Genomic DNA, 25,367 nt, shown 5'->3' with positions numbered 1-25,367 from the left:
TCTCATGGCGATAGCAGCTTTTTTTAATGGAACTGCTATCAAAATCCCTCTAAAATTCCATGTGCGACTTGATTATCACCATAAAAATCATATATTTGGGTCAAGTGAAGTATAGAAAACATATTTATGTAGGTTTCCTTCACCCACCTATTCTTGAAAAAAATTCAAATTTCTATGTAAATATGCATTGTGTTTGGGCCCCGGTCTCGGCGAATTCGCTGACTAGTAAATGTGTTAACTAAGGTTTGCCTAGGTTACCTACAATATTTATCTTGCCCCCCCTGTATTCTCCCCACTTTTAAGCCAAAACCCCCAAATTACGTAAATTTGCCGAAATTTTGTGCAACATTTGTTGATTTTTCCCCTGAAATTCACTTTGCCCCCCCCATGCCCCCGAAAAAATTCCTGGTGCCGCCATTGCCAAGATGGGGGCAAGCGATTTTTGGCACACATTTATGGGGCGCTTTTAAAATAAAATGCTCTAAAAAGACAGTAACGGAAATGCTTACTATGCAAATATTCCTGCTCTCTGCGCTCGCAACTTACTTTACACCATTTAATGTTTGTAAATTGGGATCCCAAAAATTTGGCATGTGCAAAGGGGCAAAAATTTTTGGCACACAATTCGAAAATTTTATTCCATGCTCATATTATTGCACAGCCCCTTGGCCCTTACCCATATTAATGCTGCTGAATTGTGCTATTTAACAGGATTAAGCTAATCTGGCTAAAAGCCTTTTTTTATTTGTAATCTTTTTTAGTATTTATTTACAGAAATATTCCACTTTCTTTTCTGTTAGAATTGTGAAAAAAGTTTTATTTATATTTATAAATATATTGTTAACTCGCCATTTTTATACTCTTCTAAAATCAAGTTATCGCGCATTTTAGTATGTGACGTCAGTGTAATGAATTATTCATAGCAGGATTTATTCTGATTTATAAGCACACACACGGAAAGCGTCGATGCATGAAAATTGATGTGACCTGAATGAAAGCTTAAGCTTACTTAGAAGTCTTTGATTATTTTATACAGTCAAGCCAAATAGTACAACGAAGATGGGACTTGCACCAAAGGATTTGGTTTCATTGCTGAAGTAAGTTCATTCTAGATTATTAGGGGTTTGAGGTATACCTAGTCTAGAGTGAAAAGTAATTGAACAAAATGGTGTTGTTCAACGATGTTTTATTTTAATTAAGAAATAAAGGGTAATGCATGATCCTTTACACGAAAATAATGTGTCCGAGGCAGTAAAATCGTTTAAATAATGGGTGAGGCGCAGCCGAACTCATTATTTAAACGCTTTTACTGCCGAGGACACATTATTTACGTGTAAAGCATAATGCTGCACCCTTTATTTCTATTCTATTACCACAAAATAGTGTGATTTAAAGAGAAGATATCAAATTTTTGCCCAAATATTTCAAGTTGTTTACCTCAAGGTGGAGCACATACGCGTAGCCAAAGCGTATGCACATTCCAATAACACAACCTAACATTCCATTCTCCCCTATAAGCAGGTATGCGCATACAATAACACAACCTAACATTCCATTCTCCCCTATAAGCAGGTATGCACATGTATAATAACACACACCTGACATTCCATTCTCCCCTACATTTAGCAGGTGTGCTGTGCGCTCTGCTGTGCGCTGTGATGATGTAAGAACATAAAGTTCGTTGCCCTTGACACTTTATCGCTAATTAATGGTCTGTCACGTGACGCGTTTCAACAAATCACAGTGCGCGATTTTGAATAATGGGTCGTGGGGGTAATAGAATATTAAATATAAAATTATAAAATTAAGTAATCTTAGTATAAATAGGCTAATGTTGTATGTATGTATGTGACAAAGTGTGTATGTGGCCATGCGTTTTAATCTGAACACCCAAAAAGGGTGGTGGTGTCACACTTTTCACCATGATCGTTTTGTTTTTTAAGTATATCTTTGAAAGTAAAGAAGCTATGGCAATAAATTTGGTACCAAATGAAAGCTAATATATTAATGAAGAACTATGGAAAGTTACATGAAGGTATCTTGAACAGAAGCAGAATGGCATTCAATCCAATGACCCAAGTCAGGGGTGGTGGCGGCAGCGGCTCATGTGGCAGCGGCTCACTATGTACAAATGCAATGGGAAAGTTCATTTTTGGTGCCTCGCAGTGCAAAAAGTTTGAAATTTTCTTTAAAAATTAGTGTATATCAATAAATTTGGTATCAAAAGAAAGCTGACATTGTTATCTGAACTTTTATTCTGTAAAATAGTTGAAACAATAAACTGCCTTGAGCTAATGATAGGGGCAAGTGCTTTGAACTCGACATCTAAAATGGGTGAATGGCGTCACATTTTTCACTGTGGTCATTAGTTTTTTAATGTATCATTGGAATAAAAAAGATTTGATAGTAAATTTGGTATCAAATGTCAGCTAAAACACCAATTATTAATTATGGAAAGGTATCAATATGATATCTTGAACATCTATAGAATGGGACTCAATCCAATTGGCCAAGGCAGGGGTGGTGGAGGTAGCGGGGCACTCTGCACAAAACTGTAAACGGAGTTTTTATTTTGGGAGCCTCGCAGTCGGTGTGCAAATGTGTTGCCATTTTCCTTTAAAATGAGTGCTTATCAATAAATTTGGTATCAAAAGAAAGCTGACATTATTATCTACACTTTTATTTTGTACAAAGTTAAAATAGTTAGCTGCCATAGGGTATATGATAGGCCAATGTTCTCCAAGACAATAAGATAAATTAATCCTATTTAGGTCACTTTTTGAAGGGTTGTATCATTTTACAAAAGTGATAACCCCCATACATTTAGATATTGCAGGAAAGTCCTTACTCTGATCTATTAGAAAATGACATAAAATAAGATGCAGGGGTAACACAGAAATATTAGTGACATTTTACCCCTGTACCAATGTCAGTTGATGTTTTGTCTCATTCACATAAAGGTAGCATTAGAACCTTACATCTGACAGTGTTTCTGAGGCTCTTGTTGGATTCCTTGTTCAATTTCCTTTCAGAAAATGTATACTTTTATCATGCTGGAGGGTATGGTTTGAAAATATGGGCATTTGAAGGTGAAAGAGTGTCGCGAATGTCAAAAATTAGTGTGTGACGAAAAGTCGGCGAGGTTAAAACGCATGGCCATGTATGTGGTTTATGTAAAAGGCTATGCCACATCCTGGGACCCTCATACTCAACGCAACATCAGAAAGATTGAGCAGGTCCAGAGTCGAGAAGTTGTGCTAGGTTTGTCAGGTGACTATGATCGCTCCAGCAGTGTGTCAGCCATGGTTCAAGATCTCCAATGGCCCACCTTGGCTACCAGACGTCTCCAAAGCAGACTGGAGATGATGTATCGCATACGGTTTGACCTCATTGACATCAGGTGGTCCCAGTACATGACTCCACTAGCTTCTAGTTCCAGTAACTGTAACTCGTCGTACCTAGTCAGTAGTCATTATGTTAAATGATAAAGACTGAAGTCTTGCTGGCAGGACTACACTAGCTTCAATCACCAGAGGCCATGGTTCCCGCTTTCAATATCCGCGGTGTAGTTTGACAGCTTACTTAAACTCATACTTTCCACGCACCATCCGTGACTGGAACAGCCTGTCAACAGACCCAGCTGCATCCTGTTCCCTCAACGCCTTCAAGACTGCGTTGAGGGCCTGCTGGCAGTAATCATCTTGCTACCAGTTTTTACTCACACCTGTTTATTTTGCGCACAATTTGTTTTGTTTATGTCATGCTTGTACCACGCATGACCACCCTCGCAGTGCGTTTGATACTCATCCATATGAGGACTTATGCCCAGCGCGGTCCCGTCACACTCGGTGTGACGTGCCCTGAACTCCAAATAACTTTCGTAAGCGACAGACATATTGCAGGAAAGCGTGCCAATTTAAGCTTCCTGTAATATCTATTGCACATAACATATGAAGTCACAAACTTACAAACTTCAATATGAACTTCAAATACACCAGACCAGCTGTTAATCATTACCGATCCTTCAGAACGTTTTACTCTTGCAGCTGTTTGATGTAAAATGCGACTTCGGTATCTCCATTTTCCCTCTCAAACGTCAGGCGTTGTTTACAATTTTACCGGAAATGTGGGAAATCGCCAGGCCTTCTTCTGGAAATGCGCAAGGCATTGTGGGAAATTGTCAGAGCTGTGCACGTTGTGTAGCCTAAGTTCCTTGGCCCCGATCTCGAAACAATAAACATGACGGAATAAAATGACCGTGCGTAAGCAGTAAAGTGACTGGTGGATCAAACCTATGTAACTCATCGGTCTGACAAGGTCAGGTCATTACGCATCATCAGAGTTGGTAAATACGTCATCTGCTTAATTATTCATAGCTACGCTTGAACCGCTGGAATACATGGATTACGCCATTGTTGTAGCCGAGAGAGCAAGCGTGAGGTCTGGACACTTTTCGTGTTCTGGACACAAGTTTGTCATAAATATATTGGCGATGTCCAGTATTTAAGGGCACTTTTTACATACAGGTACCGTGAGGTACGTTTGCTTGTGATAGGGTAGATTCGATAGCTGTACAAATTGTACAAAATATCAATTTCATACTGAGCTCAAATTGTTTACAAAAATATATTTTTCCATACGTTGTCATTGTATCCATTGGTGGTGCGTGTAATGAGGACTGCACAACCATGGAAGAAGAAGAAGAAGAAGAAGTTTCGATCCAAATGTCGCCAAATCGGTCAAGAATTGGCTGCAAAAACAGTGAAAATATGGGTAAAAACAGGTTTTTTGTTATGAAAATCAGTTGCCAGCCTGCGAGTCACTGCAGCTGGCAGGCGTATGTGAGCGTAATCGCGACTACGCCAATGCGCGCAGAACGGCGCAGAGCCACGCAACTTGCGAGCCAGAGACAAGTGGAAATGATAATACAGAAAGAAGGAAAAATAAATAAAAAATAAAGGACAAAAAAGGTACATGGACAGGTCACGGGATTATGATAACGATGAACACGTCCCGATACACGCTATGAGAGGACGTATACGATATCTCGATCATGAGAACCAACTTATGTACCCCGGTTAAGAGTACTACACCTGCCCAATTTTGTGCCTATTTTTTGCATTTTTCTCAAAAATTATAAAGCATTGCGTGACAAGTAGGATATATAGATTATAGAGGCAAGGCACTACAACTACTGCACTGGGAATTTTATTTCAGCACAGACAACAGTTGTGGAGTTACAGTCAAAAATGAGGGAAACCAATATTTGATCAATAAATCAATAACTACTTGCCTTGAGTTGCTGAATTTTCCGTGCAGTAATTGTAGTCCTTGCCCCTTTAAAATATACATATCTTACTTGTCACCTATGCGCTATAATTTTTGAGAAAAATGCAAAAATAGGCACAAAATTGGCCAGGGGTGTAGTACCCCCTTAAGGGTGTGATTTCGGGTAATTTTGTGCCCGGGTACCCGGCGCATTTTTTGGGTGGGTAATTGAGAAAAAAAAATTATATTTTTTCAGTTTTGTAGTGTCCCTGGACCTAGACCTAAATGCTAGGATCATTCATGGTTGACCTAAAAATTTTTTAAAAAATCGCACGATGTTTTGTGTTTTTATTATGAAAATTGATAATTTGTTTTCATGTCATACTCTATTAATGATATCAAAAGCATTAAATTTTTTTTGGAATTTGGGGACCGGGCAGGGTATTTCCTGCCCGGTAATGTAATCTCGGTGGTACCATGAGCCCACCTGAAAATCCCTGGCTTAATACCGTACACACTTACATAGCACAAGAAGTTTATTTTTCCTCAAACATAAATCTTTAAATTAAATTTGGCCCTTCATGGTCCATGAGTAAATATAATTGAAAACCTCTGATTTAGATGATAATTTTATTTGACATTGGCAGTCTAAGTTACGTGTTTTACACATATTGCAAAGGGGTGCTTGGACGGAGGTTTTAAAGCATTCTGTAGGTGCACTTGTAAATTTGAATATATATGGTAGGCTTATTTCCTTGTATTGTGAACTCCAATTGCTTACAATTGAATTGCAAAATTGTCACATAGACAATCTGATCAGTAAGTTTGTTCTTAGATGACATTTGATTGATTTCATCTAATTATTTTGCAGCTTGCTTTCAGAAGAGACAGTCAACAGTCATTCATTTGAGATGCTTGCTCAGAATTTCCACCAAAGCTTCAACAAACAGGAACACTTCAAAATTGGCACATCTTTAGTAAGTATAGAGGACATTTTGTGGATTTAAATGAAATCCCAAAACATGCGACACAATCTGATCCAATAAGGATGTACACGGATGGTCCTTAAAAACTGTGCAAGCCAGTGTTCAATATACAACATGTAAGCACTTATCCTCATGTCCTCTTGTCCAAAAATCACTGGGGACAACCATATTGAGATATGTACAAATGTACAATGTACTTATCCTCTGGACAACCACTATATTTTACCTCTTAAATATGACACATTTTGGGGACAACTAAAATGTTTTGAGGACAAGCAGAATTTATGCTTTAGTTGTCCCCGGGACAACCTCCATATTTTCCTTATTTCGGACAACCAAGTAGGCCTATACTTGGGACTTGTAGCACCATGGAAGTTGTGTACTGTTCTACGGGACACTGTCATTGTGACACAATTTTTGCCTTGTAGTTCTAAAATCCAAACTGCAGGAGAAATTTAACTCAAAACTTGCAATAAGAATGTTTTGCCGAAGAACCTTAGGCTTACAAAAAAAACAAGTTGACTTGCCCTTATCAACTGACCCAAAAATCTTAAAAAACACAGTCACTTGGTTTCTTTGGGGGGGTTAAGTGTCATATTTTGGTTTACAAGCAAAATATGTGTTTTATTTAAGTTATAAAATTGTCAATTACTCACAAATTCTGACTCGTTTTCTGTGTTTGTTTAGTTAATTTCGGCAGCATAATTATATAGACCCTGTCAGCTGTGTATGTGTTACTTTGTAACTTTTAACAGGGAAATGTGGGACAGAAATTGTGTTCAGTAACATTTCCTGCATCGATTTGAAGTGCACTTTCCAGAGTATTTTTGATAAATACTCGCCTGAAGATGTTGAGCTCCAGAAAATTTCTTGCAGAAATTGCAAAAAAATTATCGACCGACAGACTCGGGTGTTGGCACCTAGAAAGGGCAAGTCAATTATCTTAATTTTTTAGCCTTATTGTGAGATAAAATAAACATGTGGTTACAATCTTAAATTAGTATTATTCTGATGTTTTGCAATTTCCACCCACATAAACAGGTTCTTCTTCTAAACAACATAGACTTACTTCCATCACCTCCTCAAAGACTTGGAGCACTATTCTTCATCTGGGAGATGTATCGCAGTGAACCAATCGGTAACAATCCATTTGCACCTGTCTTCTCTCACTTACTGGTAAGTGAATTAGAAAAGCCCCGCAGGGCAATCCAAAATATGAAATTCCATGGATGGATTCAAACCGGAAGTGGTCGGGAGTTACAAATATTCCAAAATCAGTGGGCCTTTGGGACGGTTCCGGGAAAGTTTTAACCATTGTTTTTACAGGTCAGGGTTGCTTTCTTCAGGTTCAGGTCAGGATTATTGTTCAGGTCAACAAAAATTTAAAATGCTTTACAGAAATTTATACAACAGTACAGTTGGTTTATGTAAGTACCGTACCAGTGCAGTGAACTCAAACAATTTATCAGCAGTACTGTAGCTGGTCTGTCTCACGGCATACGCTTGTCACCCACTATCATGGTTGGCAATGGCTTTTGGAATGTAACAGATGATTCTTTAAAAGAATTATTAAAGAAAAAGGGCAGAAAAATTATGGAAAAGGTTTTAAAAATTTAGAAACAAATGGAACTATAAAATTTGTTTTTTGCTTTATAGGTCGCTAGCGCCTAAAATTCTTTTTTTTTTTGCTTTTCTCTTTTTCAAACCATCGGAAAAAAAATCAACCTTTTCGGGCTTTGATGAAGAGGGCAGCTAAATTTACCTTTTCTGCAGCCCCCGAGTAGGAGCGGCCATAGTACGCCACTGTCAGGATCAGGGTGGAAAAAATCTTGGCATCAGAAAAAGAATGTTATTCTTATCCTTTATTTTGTTTGTTTTTTCTCCTCCCCCATTTTTTACAGGCAGGGACAGAGGAAGAGAAATCCAGCATTGTAGGATTAGTTCCACCTATTGGCAAATCAGAGAAGTACTTCTTATCACAGCTGGTGTCCTCCTCCAATCCTCCAAGAGAGGTAAGAAAGCATACCCTAAGAATAAATGCAAAACTGTGTGTTTAGACAGCTTCTTCATGTGGTTTCATGCAGTATAAACTCTCTGGAATACATTGATTCATCAAATTCAGCGCACATCATGGTAAACCTGCAAGTAATCTCTAATTAAAAAAATACAAAGTCTGAACTTCAAATAATTTTTGAAGTTCAGTTGTATTTTTCAGATGCACTTAAAAGTACATCATATCAAAATACACAATGCAGAAATTTAAGAGCCTACATAATTTGTACCCATGCAAGTATGGTGAATTCCATATGTATGCAAATTATGTGCTAGACACGATGGTATACAAATTAAATACTACATGGTTAGAGGAGAAGTAGGGCACACTATTTTCCAGAGGTCACTGGCTATGGGCCTATCACCCCGAACCCGAAGGGTGATTGGCCCATAGCCAATACTGAGGGAAGATAGTGGTATATTTGTTTTATTACACTTTACTGTGACTTTGGGGATGAGGTTTTAGGGAAATAGCATTTGTGGTAGGAATTGGCCAATGAAATGACACAAATAGTTCATGAAAATTTATGAGGTGTAATCACAGGACTACAGAGCGCGTACCACCAGTCAAAGTCTCCGCCTCATCCGATAATGAGGGCCGATTGTTCCATGAAATGCGACAGGCGAGACTGCTACGCAATTACCACGTATTTTCATGGTCTATCGCATAATCGCGAAAGCACGCAATGCTCTATCGCGTATGCGAAGGCACGCAGCGCTGGCGTGATTGTTTGACACAGCACGATCGAACAATCGGCCCTCATGAATATGCGAGAACTGGTAGCATACAATACACGGGGACTTTGACTGGTGGTACTTTCTCTGTTTATCTCTTTCCTCTATGGGTGTAATAATCAACTTTTACCTTTACTACCACTGTAAATACCCCAATATTCTTCGCACTAAAACTTTATCCTTGGCATATCTCTTCACAGGCATTTAAGAAAGTACCTCGTCAGATTGTCGCCATGGATCCTGGACCAAATGCGCCCCCAATTGATGTGAGCGGTCTCCAAGTAGCGCTTGCAGAGCGACAGTCTGAGTTACCGGTGTTGAGTAAAGCTGGGTTGACATGTGTGATGGGAGACCCTGATCCGGATGCAACGTAAGTGTGATGTGATGAGGATGGTTGCATTCCATCCAGAGCGGGCTTTGAATGTTAATTTTTGGGGGCACCCATTTTCAGGGCCATTGGGCAAAGACAAAGAAGGGCACAAGGCCATGAGTGATGAAGAATGCCTTGATCAGTTGATCAAGATCTGGGACACCAAGGCCAAAACTGAGAAAGGGCAGGCAATGGCCTTGGTGGCCTCCCTGAAATGTGGTTCTATATCTTGTATCTCAGCATTGAGCAAACCTTGGTTAAGTCAGGCAGAGCGTCCAGTGGTTTGTGTGAAAGAAGTTGGAATTCTTTTCCAAAATCATGCCATGATTATTCTATCAAAATGTGGTTTCTTACACACACAAATTGTGTATACATGTACATGTAGACACAATGTGACATTCATCTGCCCAGAAATCAATTTTAAATCAAATTATTTGAATACAAATTGGCTTTTCACTCCATGAGAGCAATTCAAAATGACCATTTTCATGTACAATTCAATGGGTGGGGGAGTGAGTGCTGCTGCATAGGTTCATTTTGGTTCAAATTTTCCAACCATAGTGAAAGTGGGGAAGTATGCAATTCATCCACCGGATTCCATCATAGATCACATGGTCTGTGGTTCCATGCTGTATTCTTGGTTGAATTACCGTGCTTTTCATCTTTGTAGTTTTATGCTGGTTTTCAGTTTAATATGAGAACCAAAATTGTGCATAATGAACTATTCCACTTGAAATCCTTACATCCCCTATGGAAGACATGACCGTGATCTGACACACAGGGAGTGTGATTTTCAAATGGGGTTACCTGAATGGGTGACTCCATTTGAAATACACCCCCTGTGCGAGAAATTAGTAGGGCTGTTGTCGACAAGGCTGTTGTTGACAATATTGTTGACAAAGCAATTTTCCCGATTGTCGGCAAGCATGGATTAATTATCGACAACAACTTATCATTAAAAAGTTTAAAAAGCTTAAGATCACCATAATTTACCATGAAATAACTAGGTATAAAAAAGTAATAATTGAGCACAGTATGACAATGATATGGTCACAGTGGATTAATAGACTTCCTTTTGTAATGGTAAGTTACCGATTTGATTACGTGTAGTTGACAGTAATATTTTGATGTAAATAAAACTTAATATTTTGACTTAATTGATGTATTGCTTTGTCAACAACTTGCCGATTGTCGACAATGAAAATTCTACTTGACAACAGCCCTCGAAATTAAGGCCATTTATCTGGCCAATGCTTGGTCCCATCATGGCTAGATAAAAGAGGTTGGACTGTACGGTGCTGACAGATAAATAGTCGAAACTTTACAGAACTTGATTTAATGCAATTCCTCATGGCTAATCAGTGGCGTACCGTGGCCGCTCCTACCCCGGGGGTCTGAAGGAAATTCAATTTTGCCACCCCTTCCTCAACAGCCCGAAAAGGTTGAACCAATTCAACGCTAGCGCCCTAAAAGCAACACATTTTGATGTATAGTACAATTTTTTCACGATTTTGATACTTATCAACATTTTTCTGCCCTTTTTTTTCTTTACTAATACTTTTTGCCGCCCCTTCTTCTTCCGCTGCCCCTTCGCTTTGGCTGCCCCCTACTTTTACCCGGGAGCTGGTGCCCCCAAAGCCCCCCCAACAAAAATACGCGCATGCTAATGATTGTACGACCCATTTATCCATTTATATGCAGGTCATCATTTGATATGAACATCTCATCTCAAGTGATGGAGAGTATGTTATGTGGCTCAAGACCACCCATGGATGCCAACTTCAGACCAGAATTCATCAGATTACCGCCGCCATTACACATATGCGAAGATGAGGTATAGCTATTTTTTTATTCACAAAATTGTACTTCGCAAGGGAGAATGTGGAATGTAACAGAATGTTAATTTAGTAAAGACAGACACATTACATTTTAAATCCCACTTTGACTTTTATACCACAGCAGGTACATTTCCAGTCAGGCCTCGAAATAAGCCAGAATTTCTCAGGGCCATTTGGGCCCTAGATCTTAAATGATTGAGGGCCCTCACAAACTTTTGTGGGCCCGAATTTGAGCCATTGGTTTTAACCTATGAACCCCATGAAAAAGTGAGAAAAATGGTAAATTTTTTGTGGGCCCTTTGGGCCCGCCAGATGTATCTTTTGCGGGCCCTCACTAATTTTCCAGCCCTGTTTCCTGCCCACTCCCCCGACTCAACACAAAAGTGGATAACCATGTGTATTACTTAATTTTTCAATGACCTTCTTTGCAATGATTTATCATCAAATTTACTCCTCCCCTTTGTTTTCATGCAAAATCTAAAACAAAATTGAACAACTAAACACCCTTTTTTGGTGTTTTTTTAATGACTGGAATTCCATCTACCACCCCCTTTTCAATGACACTTACGGGAAGTTACAGATATAGAATAGTGGTAGTCAAATCAGTTGGATCAAAGCGTGTGCTCTCAAATTCTGACAGCTCTGAATCTATGATCAATCCTTCAGTTGTTGATTAACTACGCAAGGCAGGCAACGTAAAAGATTGTGCATAAAAAAACTTGCACCACAATATTAGGCCTTGAAAGATTCAGGCAACTTCGAGTCATGCCGCATGCATGCTGAACAATGTTGTGTTAACTTTTATTTGCATAAACAAATTTCCATTGTATTAGGATCAGTAATGCTGAGCAAATCATCAAGGAGCTCTCATGGTTGTACTTTATATTGTACAATTTTTTTTTACCATTGCAGCTTGTGTGGATGAACCCCATAGAGGCTGATCATAATGTTGCATTTGATACGACTATGTGTGTTAGCAACAGTGCAGGAATGGAGGCGAAGAAGCTTATGGCTAAAGCATTTAAAGAAACTTTGGCACTCCAACAGCAGCAACAGTTACTGTCAGAACTAGAGAAAGACCCCAAGCTAGTGTATCATATAGGTCTCACGCCGGCAAAGGTACGTACGGTAATCACAAAGTATGAAGAAAGGGTATGGTATTTTAGCCCTAACTGAACCAGGTCTCACTAAATCTGACTATTATTTAAAACCACTGCTCGTGCATGCATTGCACATCATGTGATGATGCAATCAGCCTAGGTCATATATACCCAGGGAATCGCTAGCCGGGCCAGCGTCACCCGTGGGGCTACAGGTCGGTGATCTGCGTGGCATGCAAGGGGTCCGAGGTTCGAATCCGGGGTGCCAAGTGACTTCTTTGTTCATCTTCTCTCCTTTTTCGTTTCTTCTTTCCCTTCCAATAGCAAAAAAAACTTGTGTTCAGTTAGGGTTAAGGATGGCAATGGACACATTTATATTGTAAAGTTTAAGCAGGTTTGCTTCTGTAGGAAAGGCAATGGGCACATTTATATTGTTTTAAAAGTTTCAACAGTTTTACTTCCATAACATAAAGGAGAAAACTTGAAAGCATCCTGCTTTTGAATGACACCTGTGACCTCTGCTTTGCAAGATCTATGCCATAACCACTAACTAGGATCTTAGCAGGGTCTTAGCTAGAAATTGAGGGTTGCCCGTCATTTGAATAAAATTGCCTGTCCTAATTTGACCTTTAAAACATTTATCAGACATCTATAGCCCATTGGGGGTTCAGAGAGTTCAAATATGTGCTTATATGGCCTTGTTCTACAAATTGGGTCTACTAAAAAGGGCAATTAGCTTCTCAAAACATACAATTTATAATATAGCATCTGTCAAAGGCATTAATTTTGCCAGTCCCAGGAGCAAACTGGCCGTCTAAAATGACGGCCAGACAGGTGGCTAGCTAAGACCCTGGGCTTTAACTAGGGTCTGACAAGTGCCCATCATTTTCACCAAAACTGCCTGTCCAAAATTTGACCTTGAAAGTAAAAACCAGACCTCTGCCCTTTCTTCGGGTTCAGTCAGTTTAATACCTATCGCTATATGCTTGATTTGTTTGTTTGGTCTTGTTTTGGTTCACAAAACTTGTTGAAGCTTTGTTTTTAGAATTTAGCACGTCGCTTTAGCATTAATTTTGCCTGTCCAGGAGCAAATAGGTGGCTAGCACTAACTGTCTTTGCCATTGGTGCATCATGATTAGGGTATAGACCTTTACAAATAAAGATCGGAAAACCGCAGTATGGATTCAGTAAATTAGGGGGTCAAATTGGTGCACAATGAATCAAACAGAATCATGTAACCTTTTGAGTTAAAATACAACATATTTAGCCAAAATCAACATGAGTCATCACAGAGAAATATTTTCTAAAAGTATTGAACTAACACTTCCACTATTTGGCACTTCACAATGTGACAGTAAAAAAAAAGAAAAATGCAGATGTTTGTCGTCTGCAGCACATTTGATTTGGTCTTTGTGTGGTCTTCGCAATTTAAATATCAATCTGTTGCACAAGCCATACCCAACGCTTGACCGTGTCGTTCACACAGATTTGTGTTCAGACGTAATAGTTGTGTTTGTGTTAGCGTTGATGACCCGGAATTGTAAACAGGGTCATCCATAACAAACTTTGTTGATAAACCTTGAGTTTTCAAAGATGCCACTACTTATGTCACTCCATCTTCAAGAGCTGGTTTCGGGTTGTTTTTCATAGAAAGTCCAATGACCTCAAGTTTGATTAGGCCTATGACTGTGACCAAGTGGTTTTAGTATTAATCTGAAGCTTCTTTGTGGCAATGTATTTGGTATGTATTTTGTCTATTTGTTGATTATGGAAACGAAGATGAATTGAATTGGTATTCACTTGATCATAGCACCTCAACCTACAATGTTTCAGTCGAAAGATTTAAAAAAAGAGGTTTGTCCAATATTGTGCTGATTGCTATGTGAATCATTGTACTTTACCATTCTATTATGATTGAGGTACTTTAACTTTAATAAATTACATTCTTTGTTTTCTGTACAGCTTCCAGGTTTGGTTGAGAATAATCCCATCGTAGCCATAGAGGTATTATTACGCTTAATGCAATCCAATCAAATCACAGAATATTTCTCAGTCTTAGTCAACATGGAGATGTCTCTACATTCAATGGAGGTAGTCAACAGGTTAACAACAGTAAGTTTTTTTGTTTTTTTTTGTTTTGGGTTTTTTTCCGTAAATTTTATTCCCTGTACTTGGAGCTGGTGGTGGGAAAGAAAAAACATACAAAATGGATCCACCAGCTCCCACAACACATCTTACATTACCAATGCTATACAAGTATAAAATTTACCGGATTTTTTTTAGAGAAAAAAAATAATATAGCACAAACAACAATGAATATTTAATGGTATACAATGAAGAAATTATTTCTAAAGGCATAGATAATTATTACAGGGCAGGAAAAGAAATTGTATTAACATGAAATATATGAAAAGGGTTATACAAGGCTTACGTGACAATGTTTACCCAGCCTTCCCAAAGTTTATCAAAAATGTGTGTTTTTAAATTGCAAGAAGCCATACACTTTAGCGTATTATAATAATACTTCAGTAACAACAGTAAGTTGGTGGGGCATTTGTGTCGGATATTCTCTTTAGGCAAAAAAAAATGTTTGGTTTCCCTTAGAGACCGACCCAAAAATTGGAAATCTTGGGTCGGGGTTTATTTTGGGGGTTTTTTTGGTCACTTTTTTATAAGAAACCATAAATTTGGACAGTATGAAGGACATTTTATATTTGTTATTCACTCATTTTATTTATGAAATCTTGAGTCAGGTTTTTTTTTTTTTTTTTTTTTAATTACTTTTTTTAGAAGAAACCTTAAATTTGGACAGCATGAAGGACATTTTATATTTGTTATTCACTCATTTTATTTATGAAATGCATATTTGATTAAAAACAAGAAGTATTTCCATTTAAATTCAGTCCAAAATGCACATTTTTTTTTTACGGTAAAATGATCAAGCATTTGTCAATACTATAGCCTTTTCAAAATGGAGTAAAAGTGAAAAGTGGAGGAAGAGTCCATTAAAAAAAATGGATTGCCCTACCGACCCTCTTAATGATGGTCTTGGAAGGGCAACCAAACAATTTATTTTTTGGCCTTAGTTCCTAGAGTTCTAGTCCTATATTAGATAGGACCTTTATATACACAGCATGGTTGTCGGTTGATAGCTGATTTTGGAGGCCATAGTAAAAGGGTCCTATCCAGTATGGCTAATTGGGTTTTGTAATTCCTATTCATACTATGTTCAGTGGGCAAAAATGATTCAGTTTTTGTTACTGCACACATCAATAAAGTCCCAAGTTACACTCTGCACCCAAATGCATGCACATCATTGTATATCATTCCACAATGTTATGAGTCTTGCCATCAGTGGATAAGGCGTCCGTCTAGAGATCGGAAGGTCGTGGGTTCTATTCCCATGCCGGCACATTCCCTTGCTTTTTTTTTCAAGTTTGGTTGTGTGCCGGTCGGGATTTGTGTTTATTTGTTGTCATGTTTAATTGTAACACTTTGGGTTGGTAAACTGTTCATTCTTTCTTATTAAATTCAGTTTCCTCTTGTAGCGAGCAATCGTTCCCCACTCTGTTTATTTGTTCTTGTGCAGAATGCGTATCCCCATTACCTACTTTACTTACAGGTTTAGCAAAGTATAGACCTTTTTCCCAGACATCACCAATCAATCAATATTGGGTCCAGCATTTGAACCATCCACACCCAAACGCAAATACCGCGCTGGTGCACATGATCCACTTTACGTGATACTAGGCGTCCGGCACGAGATTGCCAGCTCGCAGTATGCGTTTAGTTTGTCAGGCCATAAAAAGTAAACAAAATTGTACAACAAAACAAAGATTGATTTTCAAATTATATCACAGTATTTCTGAATCTTTTGTATTTTGTAGTATCAAAACAAGCTGAAACAAAGGTAAACAGTATATAGTTCCTGTTTAAACAATTATTTTGTGGAAGCTGGTGTGAGAGATGACAAAACTGAGGAGAAAATATGCAGTGTTTGGTGTTTTCACATCGTGGGCACGTGGGAAACGCACATGTTGTTTGTTTACATCTGAAACCCCAATATCGATTAAGTGACGTCACAGGAAAAAGGTCTATAGGTCAGGTTCTGAGCCCAGATTAGTTCTTATAAAGTTATTATCATAATATCCATGACCTACCCTCTCTAAGGTGCATGGTCACTATAAAGGGGCAGTCACTGGACTTCCAAGATTAGGAAATTTGCACCATGGTCAAATAGAAGGGGCAGCCACTAGAATTGTGCTATTTCAGAATTGTGCTATTTCAGAATTGTGCTATTTTTGTGATTAAGACCTAATCCCCATTAGGTGCCCTAGAACCCAAAGGCAAGTTGAAACTGTATGTACAAGATTTTTTTAGCGCTGATATAGTAATGAAATCAAATGAAATGGATATGAAACATGTTAATCATGAAATTGATTTTGAAATTGGTATTAATGAGGAATCTTTTGAAGCAAAATTAATATCATGTGATTGAATAATTAGTGATGCTTAATATATTAGTGAACAAGTAAAATGTCCTTCAAAAATCTATTCTTATTTTTGTGAATTCACAGGCTGTAGAATTACCGCAAGAATTTGTGCATTTGTATATATCCAACTGTATCTCAACATGTGAAACCATCAAAGACAAATACATGCAGAACAGACTAGTCAGATTGGTAAGTCAGACTTAACAGGTGTCTATGGAATAGACTGAAGAGTTTAAGTTGTTTATTTATACCGTATTTCCTCGAATAAACGCTCCCGGGGGCATTGCATTTTCCAAACCGGTGGCGTTTATTAGAGGTCATTTTTAGAACAATGATTCCTGTTAATTTCATTAGGTAAGCTTAAAACTCACACTGAAATGACAAACTATGAACTAGAAACACTGACTTCTGGTTCACTTCTGTGTTTCCGACCAGATTTTCGCCGATCATCGACGCTATTATCGACCATGTGTTGAACTTGGTAAGCTTACTACACAAGATATCATGGAAATATCGGCATTTTGAAACATCTTGGTTGAAAAAAGTGGTGGGGGCGTTTATTTGAGGGGGGTCGACTATTCGAGAAAATACGGTATACATGTATTCTCAATGTACTCAATGTTTATCAACAAAAGGCAAATGACTGGTTTATCAATATGCTTGAGTGAACTGCATACAACCATTACACTGTTCAACAGCCTTGTGATGTGGGGGAAGTTTAAAAGCACGGGCCCTGAACAAAATATGCTGCGCGCACATACTGCCAGGCAAAAACAATGGAAATTGTTATGCTGCATGTGCATACTGCCAGACAATGACATCAGAAGTCAACTCACCCCTACATACATGTACAAAATAACACACCAGCTCATATGTTGCCAACATCTTTCAAGAATTGGAGAGGGTAAATGGGTAACTCATCCATCCATTTTCGGTCCTCTCCTTTGCAGTACTCGATTTAGCTCACAAAATAGTGAACTATAATTAAAGACAGAGATAAAAAGAATTTATCGCATCTGACGTCATTTGTCAATCAAACTCGAGCACGGTTTGTTTACAAGTGTCACAATGATGACTTGCTGAACGTGGCGGTATAACCGGGCGCCTTATTATTAATTTTGTACCTTCAAACATGCAAACCATCTCAAAAGTTAGGTCTTTATAGTAGGAAACTTTCTTTCATGAAGGCCAAAGTTATAGCTAGGCAAATTTTAGTGCCGGGTAAAATTTATATGAAATGGTAAAAAAATTTGATAAGAATTGCTAATTTTTATACTGATTGTTCATCGATTTTGAAACATTTGAGACTGGAGTGCCGGGTATTTGGGCTCAAAATTAACTTGAGTGCCGGGTGGAAATTAAGAGTGCCGGGCAGGGCCGCCCAGCGTAGCTACAACCCTGACGAAGGCACCATATCAACAATGCCTAGAAAAGCTGCTTTTTACCTTGTAAAAGTACGTAATTTTTCGCCAGTTGCTGCTATTCCTTTTCTCCGATCAGTCTTCCTTTTACGTGCTATTAACCTGTGTAAACCAATCAAGGATCGTAATTGACAGTGACATCAGACGCAATCAATTCTTTTTATCTCTGTATTTAATTATAGGGCAGCTGGTCCAGTTGCCAGATTGAGTTAATTCCTGTTACTCACTGTTGCACAGTGTCGACGTCCTATACGATAAATATAAATTTAATACTCCGTTGGTGAGCGACGGGCGAGTGGTATTTCACCGAACGCAAGAAAAGGAGTTCTACCTTTACTGAACAGGAGTTCTATCTGATTGGCTAGCAATCGATCGCTTAGGTCGCTTAGTAGTCAACTACAAACTCAAAACTGAGTTTGTATTCAATTCGATTGAAATCGATATTCTATTATTGGCGTAGATAAAGAGAGTGATAGTGTGTCAATAATGTACATTGTATTGCAGCTGGATTTTACATACATTCCTAAAGAGTTGAATATGATCACAATTTTTACCCAGGATTTCAAATTTTTTACCCGCAAATTGCAGTTAAACATATCCACAGCAAAATACCGGTCCTCACTAATTAGTGTATTTAATTTCCAGTTAGTGTATTTAAGATAAAACCTGACAACAAATAAAATTTTCTTGCAATAGAAATATCATATGGGATACTGATATTGTAGGCGCGACCGTCTGGCGTGGAGCTGCTACGTAGCTGACTTTTTGCTCCGTGGAGCCAAATTGACCAATCATGATCATGTTAGAGTTTTTCATTACTCGGAGGTAAAACTGACCAATTAAGTACTGACTTACTCATTACGTGAAGCGAATTTATTCATTAAGAATTTGCCAGACGAAGCGTCACGTAGTTGCAAGATATCCTCGGTCACGAAAGTTATGATTCAAAAAGTAGTTTATGAAAAGTACGAACTGACTTATTATTAAGATGGACATGCACTCATAAGAAACTCATACAGTATTGTACATAACTATATAGCTAGGCAGAGTGGTGGTAAACTATGCACACAGTTCTGCGATCTGCAGTGTATTGCCGGGAGCTAATTTGTATAACTTGCGCTGTGTCCCTGCGGAATTCGACCTTCAGCAAACTGCAAACCAGTTCGAATTTACTTTATATACTAGTAGTAGGCCATACATACTGTAGTTACTGTCCGTTTTCCTATACACAATACTCAGTGCGCTCACCAATGACGCGTGACCTCTACAAATAGTGTATGTTAGAAGTATAGGCCATTGCCTAGTTGCGTCACTGTGTAAAAATAACCGCCAATATTTAAAGTATTCTCTGAAACTGTAGAAAATATAGTTTTGTAACAATTCCAAAATTTTTAGCTAATTTAGGTGTTTAGAAATATTGGTACTTTAGTGTTTTAGGAAGGATATGTAAACGACAGATAACACCAAAAAATATGAAGAAATTATTTCTAAACCGTGTTAAGTCATTAAGCTTCTCATTTTCAAGAACGCTGGTTAACAATAAGCAGACTATTGTCTCATTTCGTAAACAAAAGCCCACAGTATTGTTACCTTGCGTTAAGCTTTATAATCGTTCACCCAACTGAAACTATAATACCAGCTCATTGCTCATTGCACAGGTAAAACAGACACAAGTGCAGTGTGTATTTAACCAGAGAAGATCTGATGTAACATAGTTGAGCTGTTTTCATTGAGTGTTATCTTGGTTTAATAGCTTTAAATGGGGTTTAAGTCCTTCAAAGGTCGTGGTGAATTCTACTGTAGACATGACTGCATCATGATTATTTTAAAGTCAACAACATTCAACAATATGATCACCGTGATAGTATGACACTCAGTATCAGTACCGTGGGTGTCAGTGATCCTGGCCTGACACAGTAGACAAACAAACAAACAAACAAACACGCCACACACATGACACATGCATGCAAGGTAACATTGACTATACACTAATCAAACAATGGTATTGATCCTGTACAACTGGTCGTGGTTTATTTACAATCGATTCATTTAAAATCCCCATAGTAAACATTAATTTTGGCAAGAGTTTTCTCTCTCTGGAACGAGGATGCGTCCACTGGCTCCGCGTAATGAAAAGATCTAACATGATTGGTCAATTTAGCTCCATGAGCGAAAAAGTAAGCTACAGCGTAGCAGCTCCATCGTTATGGCGGTTACGGCCAGCCATATACTGATCATGCGAAAATCGTAAAAACATAGAATAGAAACAGTGTGGCAGGCTCTCAAAATCTCAAATTGTATGCTTAGCCTAAGTCGCTCGGCCTATCTCGAATAAAATCACCATGCGTAGCTATTGAAAAACGTGAGGATTCATCGTACTATCACGGCAATTTTTAACACGAAGATATAGGGATGATGACGGTGTGTGTTGTCTGTCAGCCCTATCCCAGATAGTTTTAATACTTTGCAAAGTATATACATGTATATATCAATTGTGACACGATCTGGTCCATGGGGGCCAAAGGCGGCAAATTTGAAATTGAAATCAAAGCAAAAATATGGAATAAAAAACAATAAAATACATAAGAAAATACACATCACGAAACTTCATAACTGTAGAACCAGGGTTCCTGTTAAGGTTTTAAAAACGTGCGTCCGTAGTGATGCAAATTTGCTGAGAAGGTTGAAAAAACTTGCGTCCAGACAGATTTTTGTGCGTCCATCTGAAATTCACGATACACACGTACCCCGGGTCTACACCTCATCAAATGTTGATTGTTAAAAAAAATAAAAGTGCATTTTCGCCGTGATATTCCATCTCCATTCGCTATGATGATTTTTCTCATTTCTGTGTCAGTTTGGGTCCGAAACGTGGTCAGAAACAGCTGTAAAAAAAGGCGCAAAGTCTGTCAATCTTTAGCAAATTTTCGTACTTTTACTTCCGCATTCCTTTTTTAAAATTAACGTGTTGTTGATGCTATAAAGCTAAAACACGCGCTGCCACAAATAATACAAAAAAAGGTTATCATTTGGATTTTGTCTTTAAAAGTGCTTTTATTCATCGTAACAAATACTAATAAAGGAAACGTAGATTATATTTATGAGAAAATAAACTTAAAACATTAAAAACAGAATATTGTCAGGCTGTGATAAATAATTAAATAAACATTAACCGCACGTTGGCGGCACGTCGTCAGTCCAGCATGCTTGCTTGTAAACAAATCAATCGGGGCTTCCCCATCAAACAGCGATTGTTACGGAAAGCATTCAAAAAGTGCACGATTTCCTGACGTTGCAATGTATTTACGAATATTGCAGAATTTACTTCAATTCTTAGCAGGTGGGTCAAAAATTTTGGGGCTTATTATCTTAAAAATATAAAATTAAAATAAAAATTTCTTATTTTTATCATCAATTAATGATTAAACTTCAAAGTTTTGTCTGCGTCCACATGCATGTGACATGGACGCAAAATACTTGATTAGCCATGTGAACTTGCGTCCAAATGTATAAAATACGCGTCTGGACGCAATGACGCACACTCACAGGAAGCCTGTGTAGAACCAAGTAGGCTAGACCTTTGGTGTTTTCAGTATATAATAGCCTGATGTTTGTATAATATGGTGATAATTATAGTAACTCAATTTTCAAAAATGCCTCCTTTGGCCCCCATGGAGCAGATCATGTCACAATTAAGATTTAGTTAGATGAGTTTTTACATGCAAGTGTCATATTTTTAACTAGATACTGTAAAAACTTGATAGTTAGCATATGTGCTTACTATTGAGCGCTTTTGAAACATGCAAACATGAAGAGCCCCATCCACTAAAGTGTAACGGGTTTGAGCAAATCATCGATACACATATCAAGTTTTTACTTGAGCAAGTAACAGATATTTTACAATTAGCATAAGACATTTCCGGCTCTCAATTTTCCGAAGTGCAATGAAGTGCTAATTTCTTGGTTTATATACATTGTGTTTTTCATCTGGACCCCTCATTTGCACATAATGCACTTGACTAATGTTACAGATTTTTTTCTCCTTTGTAATTACAGGTGTGTGTGTTCTTGCAGTCTTTGATCAGGAATAAAATCATCAATGTTAAGGTAGGTTCCATATCTGTCTGTTATATGTCGTCATTGGCCACTGAACATGTTTAAAGCAAAACCTCCTATATAACCTGTTGGCAGTTTTGTTTTAAACATGTTCAGGTTTTTCCCGACCAACGACGATGTAAACTTCTGATATGATTCTACTTATCGTCACTGGGCGGGAAAAAACCTCATATGTGCGTTTGGCCCTTGAACATGGATAAAGCCTTGTAGGTGTGGACTTTATATTGAAGAGGTTGCTTCATCCATGTTCAAGGGCCAAAAGTACATGCAGGAAACACTGCATATTTACTTTTTGCCCTTAAAAATGGATAAAGCCTTGTAGGTGTAGACTTTATATTGAATGGTTTGCTTCATCCATGTTCAAGGGCAAAAAGTGGGCTATTCCAGTTGAAATCCATACACCCTCTATACTCCCACACACGGGGTGTAGATTTCCAGTACAGTCGCCCATTCAGGTAACCCCATTTGAAATTCACACTCCCTGTGACATAATGAATCTAGTCTGAAATTAATTGGCAACTTCTGGAGATTAAATTCAGACTTCCGCTCTCCCCATGGTTCATTTAGAATTGGGTAAATGAATCATGAAAGTACTCCGTCCTTCTGAGGGGACGTTAAGCCGTCGGTCCCGTGTACAGAGAGCCATATCTGTACATGTATCTCGCAGCCAGTTTCGAAAAGAGTAGGGTGTTAACCCCTGACTGTTCCCAACCCGTCCCGGTGTTCAAATGGACCCCAATGGAAATAAGCTTCAATAGAGGCTTTCTTGGGTTATCCAGGGTTGTCAAAACCCGAACAAATCAAATCAAATCAAAATCTGTAGATGACAATATTTATTGATGGATGCTCTCTTCTTTCTCTGCAGGATTTATTCATCGAGATGCAAGCATTCTGTATCGAGTTCAGCCATATCCGAGAGGCGGCAGGTCTATTCAGACTCTTAAAGACATTAGATAGTGAACAACAACAGCAACAAACACAACCAACACAACAGAGCCATAAGAAATAATAACTGCATGTTGGAACCATGTGGACAATTCTACAGCTGCGTGGAAACCTTTTGACAATGCAACTTATTTTGTCAGGTATCCTGGTATCCATATAGTCTGTCTGTACAAAAGAAATTGTGTCATTCTTGTGTACATCTGTTTGTGAAAATCCTTGTCGCAGGTCGAATCCTTTGAATTTCAGAGATATTTATGCAATAATGCTGGGTGATATGCGACTTGGATAAACACACACACAGATCACTGATCAAATGGTGTAGATGTTATCATCAGACTTACGTGTTGGGGTGTAGGTCTTGGTTATGATCCAATGATCCAATATGTGCAGTTGGAAATAGGCATGTGGATGCTACACAAAGGTCTGCAACATGTCATGTGTCAGACCAAGGCTGTTATATTATAATTACATGACCATTACATGACAGGAGAGTGTCATGCTTACCAGCACATGACAGGACAGTGTCACATTGAGCCATTCCTCTAAATCAGGACATGGATTTTGCTAAATAATCCTTTTTCAAGAAATTTAATGAAGAAATATTTCAATTCTGCTGATGTAACATTCAGAAATTTGGTTCGTTCAGTATCTCCTACCAAAATTATTATTTGGTCCAAAATATTTTGTTTTACCAGTTCATGCAGATTAAATCCAGAATTCTGCCTTCCCCAAGATGGAGTTGGATATTAGTATATATAACATGAGAGAATTCTGTTCTATGAAGGGGACCGTCAGTCCCGTTTATTGACGAATCATGCCTGTTACTGTAACTCACAGTCAGTTTAGCAAAGAGTAGAGTGTTAAACACTGACCACTGACTGTTCTGTTGTTGACTGTTCAAATGGACCCCAACAGAGCTTTCTTAGGCTATCTAAGGTTGTCAAACCCAAACAAATCAAATCAAAATTGGTCACTGACTTATTGACTTATATTTATTACATCATTAATTAATGAGCTCACTGAAACAGGAACTTGGTAATCCTTGTACCCACATACAGCGTACGAAACAAGGCAGGCCAATAGCCAGTGAAAATCACTGCTGGCCCACCGATGCACTACCCATGGCCTGTAATAGTTGTGTAACCAAAGTCAGCAAGAGGGTCTCAGTGCTGGCTTCACCATCAATCCATGACATTACATGTTGTTGATTTGTAAGTCAGAAGTCTTACCAAGTGTCACAATTGTGGACCAGGAGTCGAGGACTCATAGATTTAATTGGCCCTTGACAATTATGTTTTGTACTGTGTACAGTCAATGGTTTAAATGTTGTCACATGAATCTTGCTTGTCTCCAAGATTTCATTGTTGTGATACCATTGCAATTATGTATAAAAAGTTGATTTTTTTTTTATTATTATTATTTTTTGGTACTAGCTCCATGAATTTTCCAGATTCAATCTGAGACCTAAACACTGTATCAAGAGGTGGGAACAGCATTCAATAAAATATGAACAATGTAGAGAAGTTAACTTTTGTACTTCAGAGAGTATGTTACTTTATTTTGTTAAGCATTCCCAAATAAGGTACAAATGTACCTTTTCCAAATGAAAGACATGTGGCTAGAAAAATATAAAGACCAATATCGCTGGGAAGCTTTGTTGACAAATTCCTAAACATATGCTGATGATCTTCCTCTTTCCTTTCAGTATGTATCATAATAACATGATTATATTCATAAATCATCTGTCACTATCAGTGGCGCACCGTGGCCGCCCCAACCCGGGGGGCTGAAGAAGAAACACTTTTTGCCGCCCCTTCCTTAACAGCCCGAAAAGGTTGACCCAATTTTTTCACGGTCGTTTGAAAAGTGAAGAGCAAAAAAAAAAAAAAAAAAAGGATTTTAAACGCTAGCGTCCCAAAAGCAACCTTTTTTCAAATTTTTTTATACTTTTTCAATTTTTTGCGCCCTTTTTTCTTTGCTAATACGTTTTGCCGCCCATTCGCTTTTTGCCGCCCTGTTTTTGACGCCCTTCTTCTTCCGCCG

At 38.3% G+C, this 25,367-nt stretch overlaps 1 protein-coding gene across 1 annotated transcript; it reads left to right on the top strand.

Moving 5' to 3' along the window:
* The first annotated feature begins 930 nt into the window (after positions 1–930).
* Positions 931–24,862, top strand: LOC140165984 (CCR4-NOT transcription complex subunit 11-like). The gene is made up of 11 exons (XM_072189344.1): positions 931–1,097; positions 6,140–6,245; positions 7,296–7,430; positions 8,156–8,266; positions 9,242–9,411; positions 11,113–11,245; positions 12,162–12,368; positions 14,312–14,461; positions 16,927–17,031; positions 22,320–22,370; positions 23,245–24,862. Exons 1-11 carry the CDS (start codon positions 1,060–1,062, stop codon positions 23,386–23,388), a joined length of 1,350 nt encoding a protein of 449 aa, XP_072045445.1. The 5' UTR covers positions 931–1,059; the 3' UTR covers positions 23,389–24,862.
* The last annotated feature ends 505 nt before the right edge of the window (positions 24,863–25,367 follow it).

The sequence above is a fragment of the Amphiura filiformis genome, chromosome 12 (genome assembly GCF_039555335.1).
Source record: "Amphiura filiformis chromosome 12, Afil_fr2py, whole genome shotgun sequence".
NCBI lineage: Eukaryota > Metazoa > Echinodermata > Ophiuroidea > Amphilepidida > Amphiuridae > Amphiura > Amphiura filiformis.
Note: the sequence above shows the minus strand (reverse complement) of the source record. Positions and strands in the feature narration are given on the sequence as shown.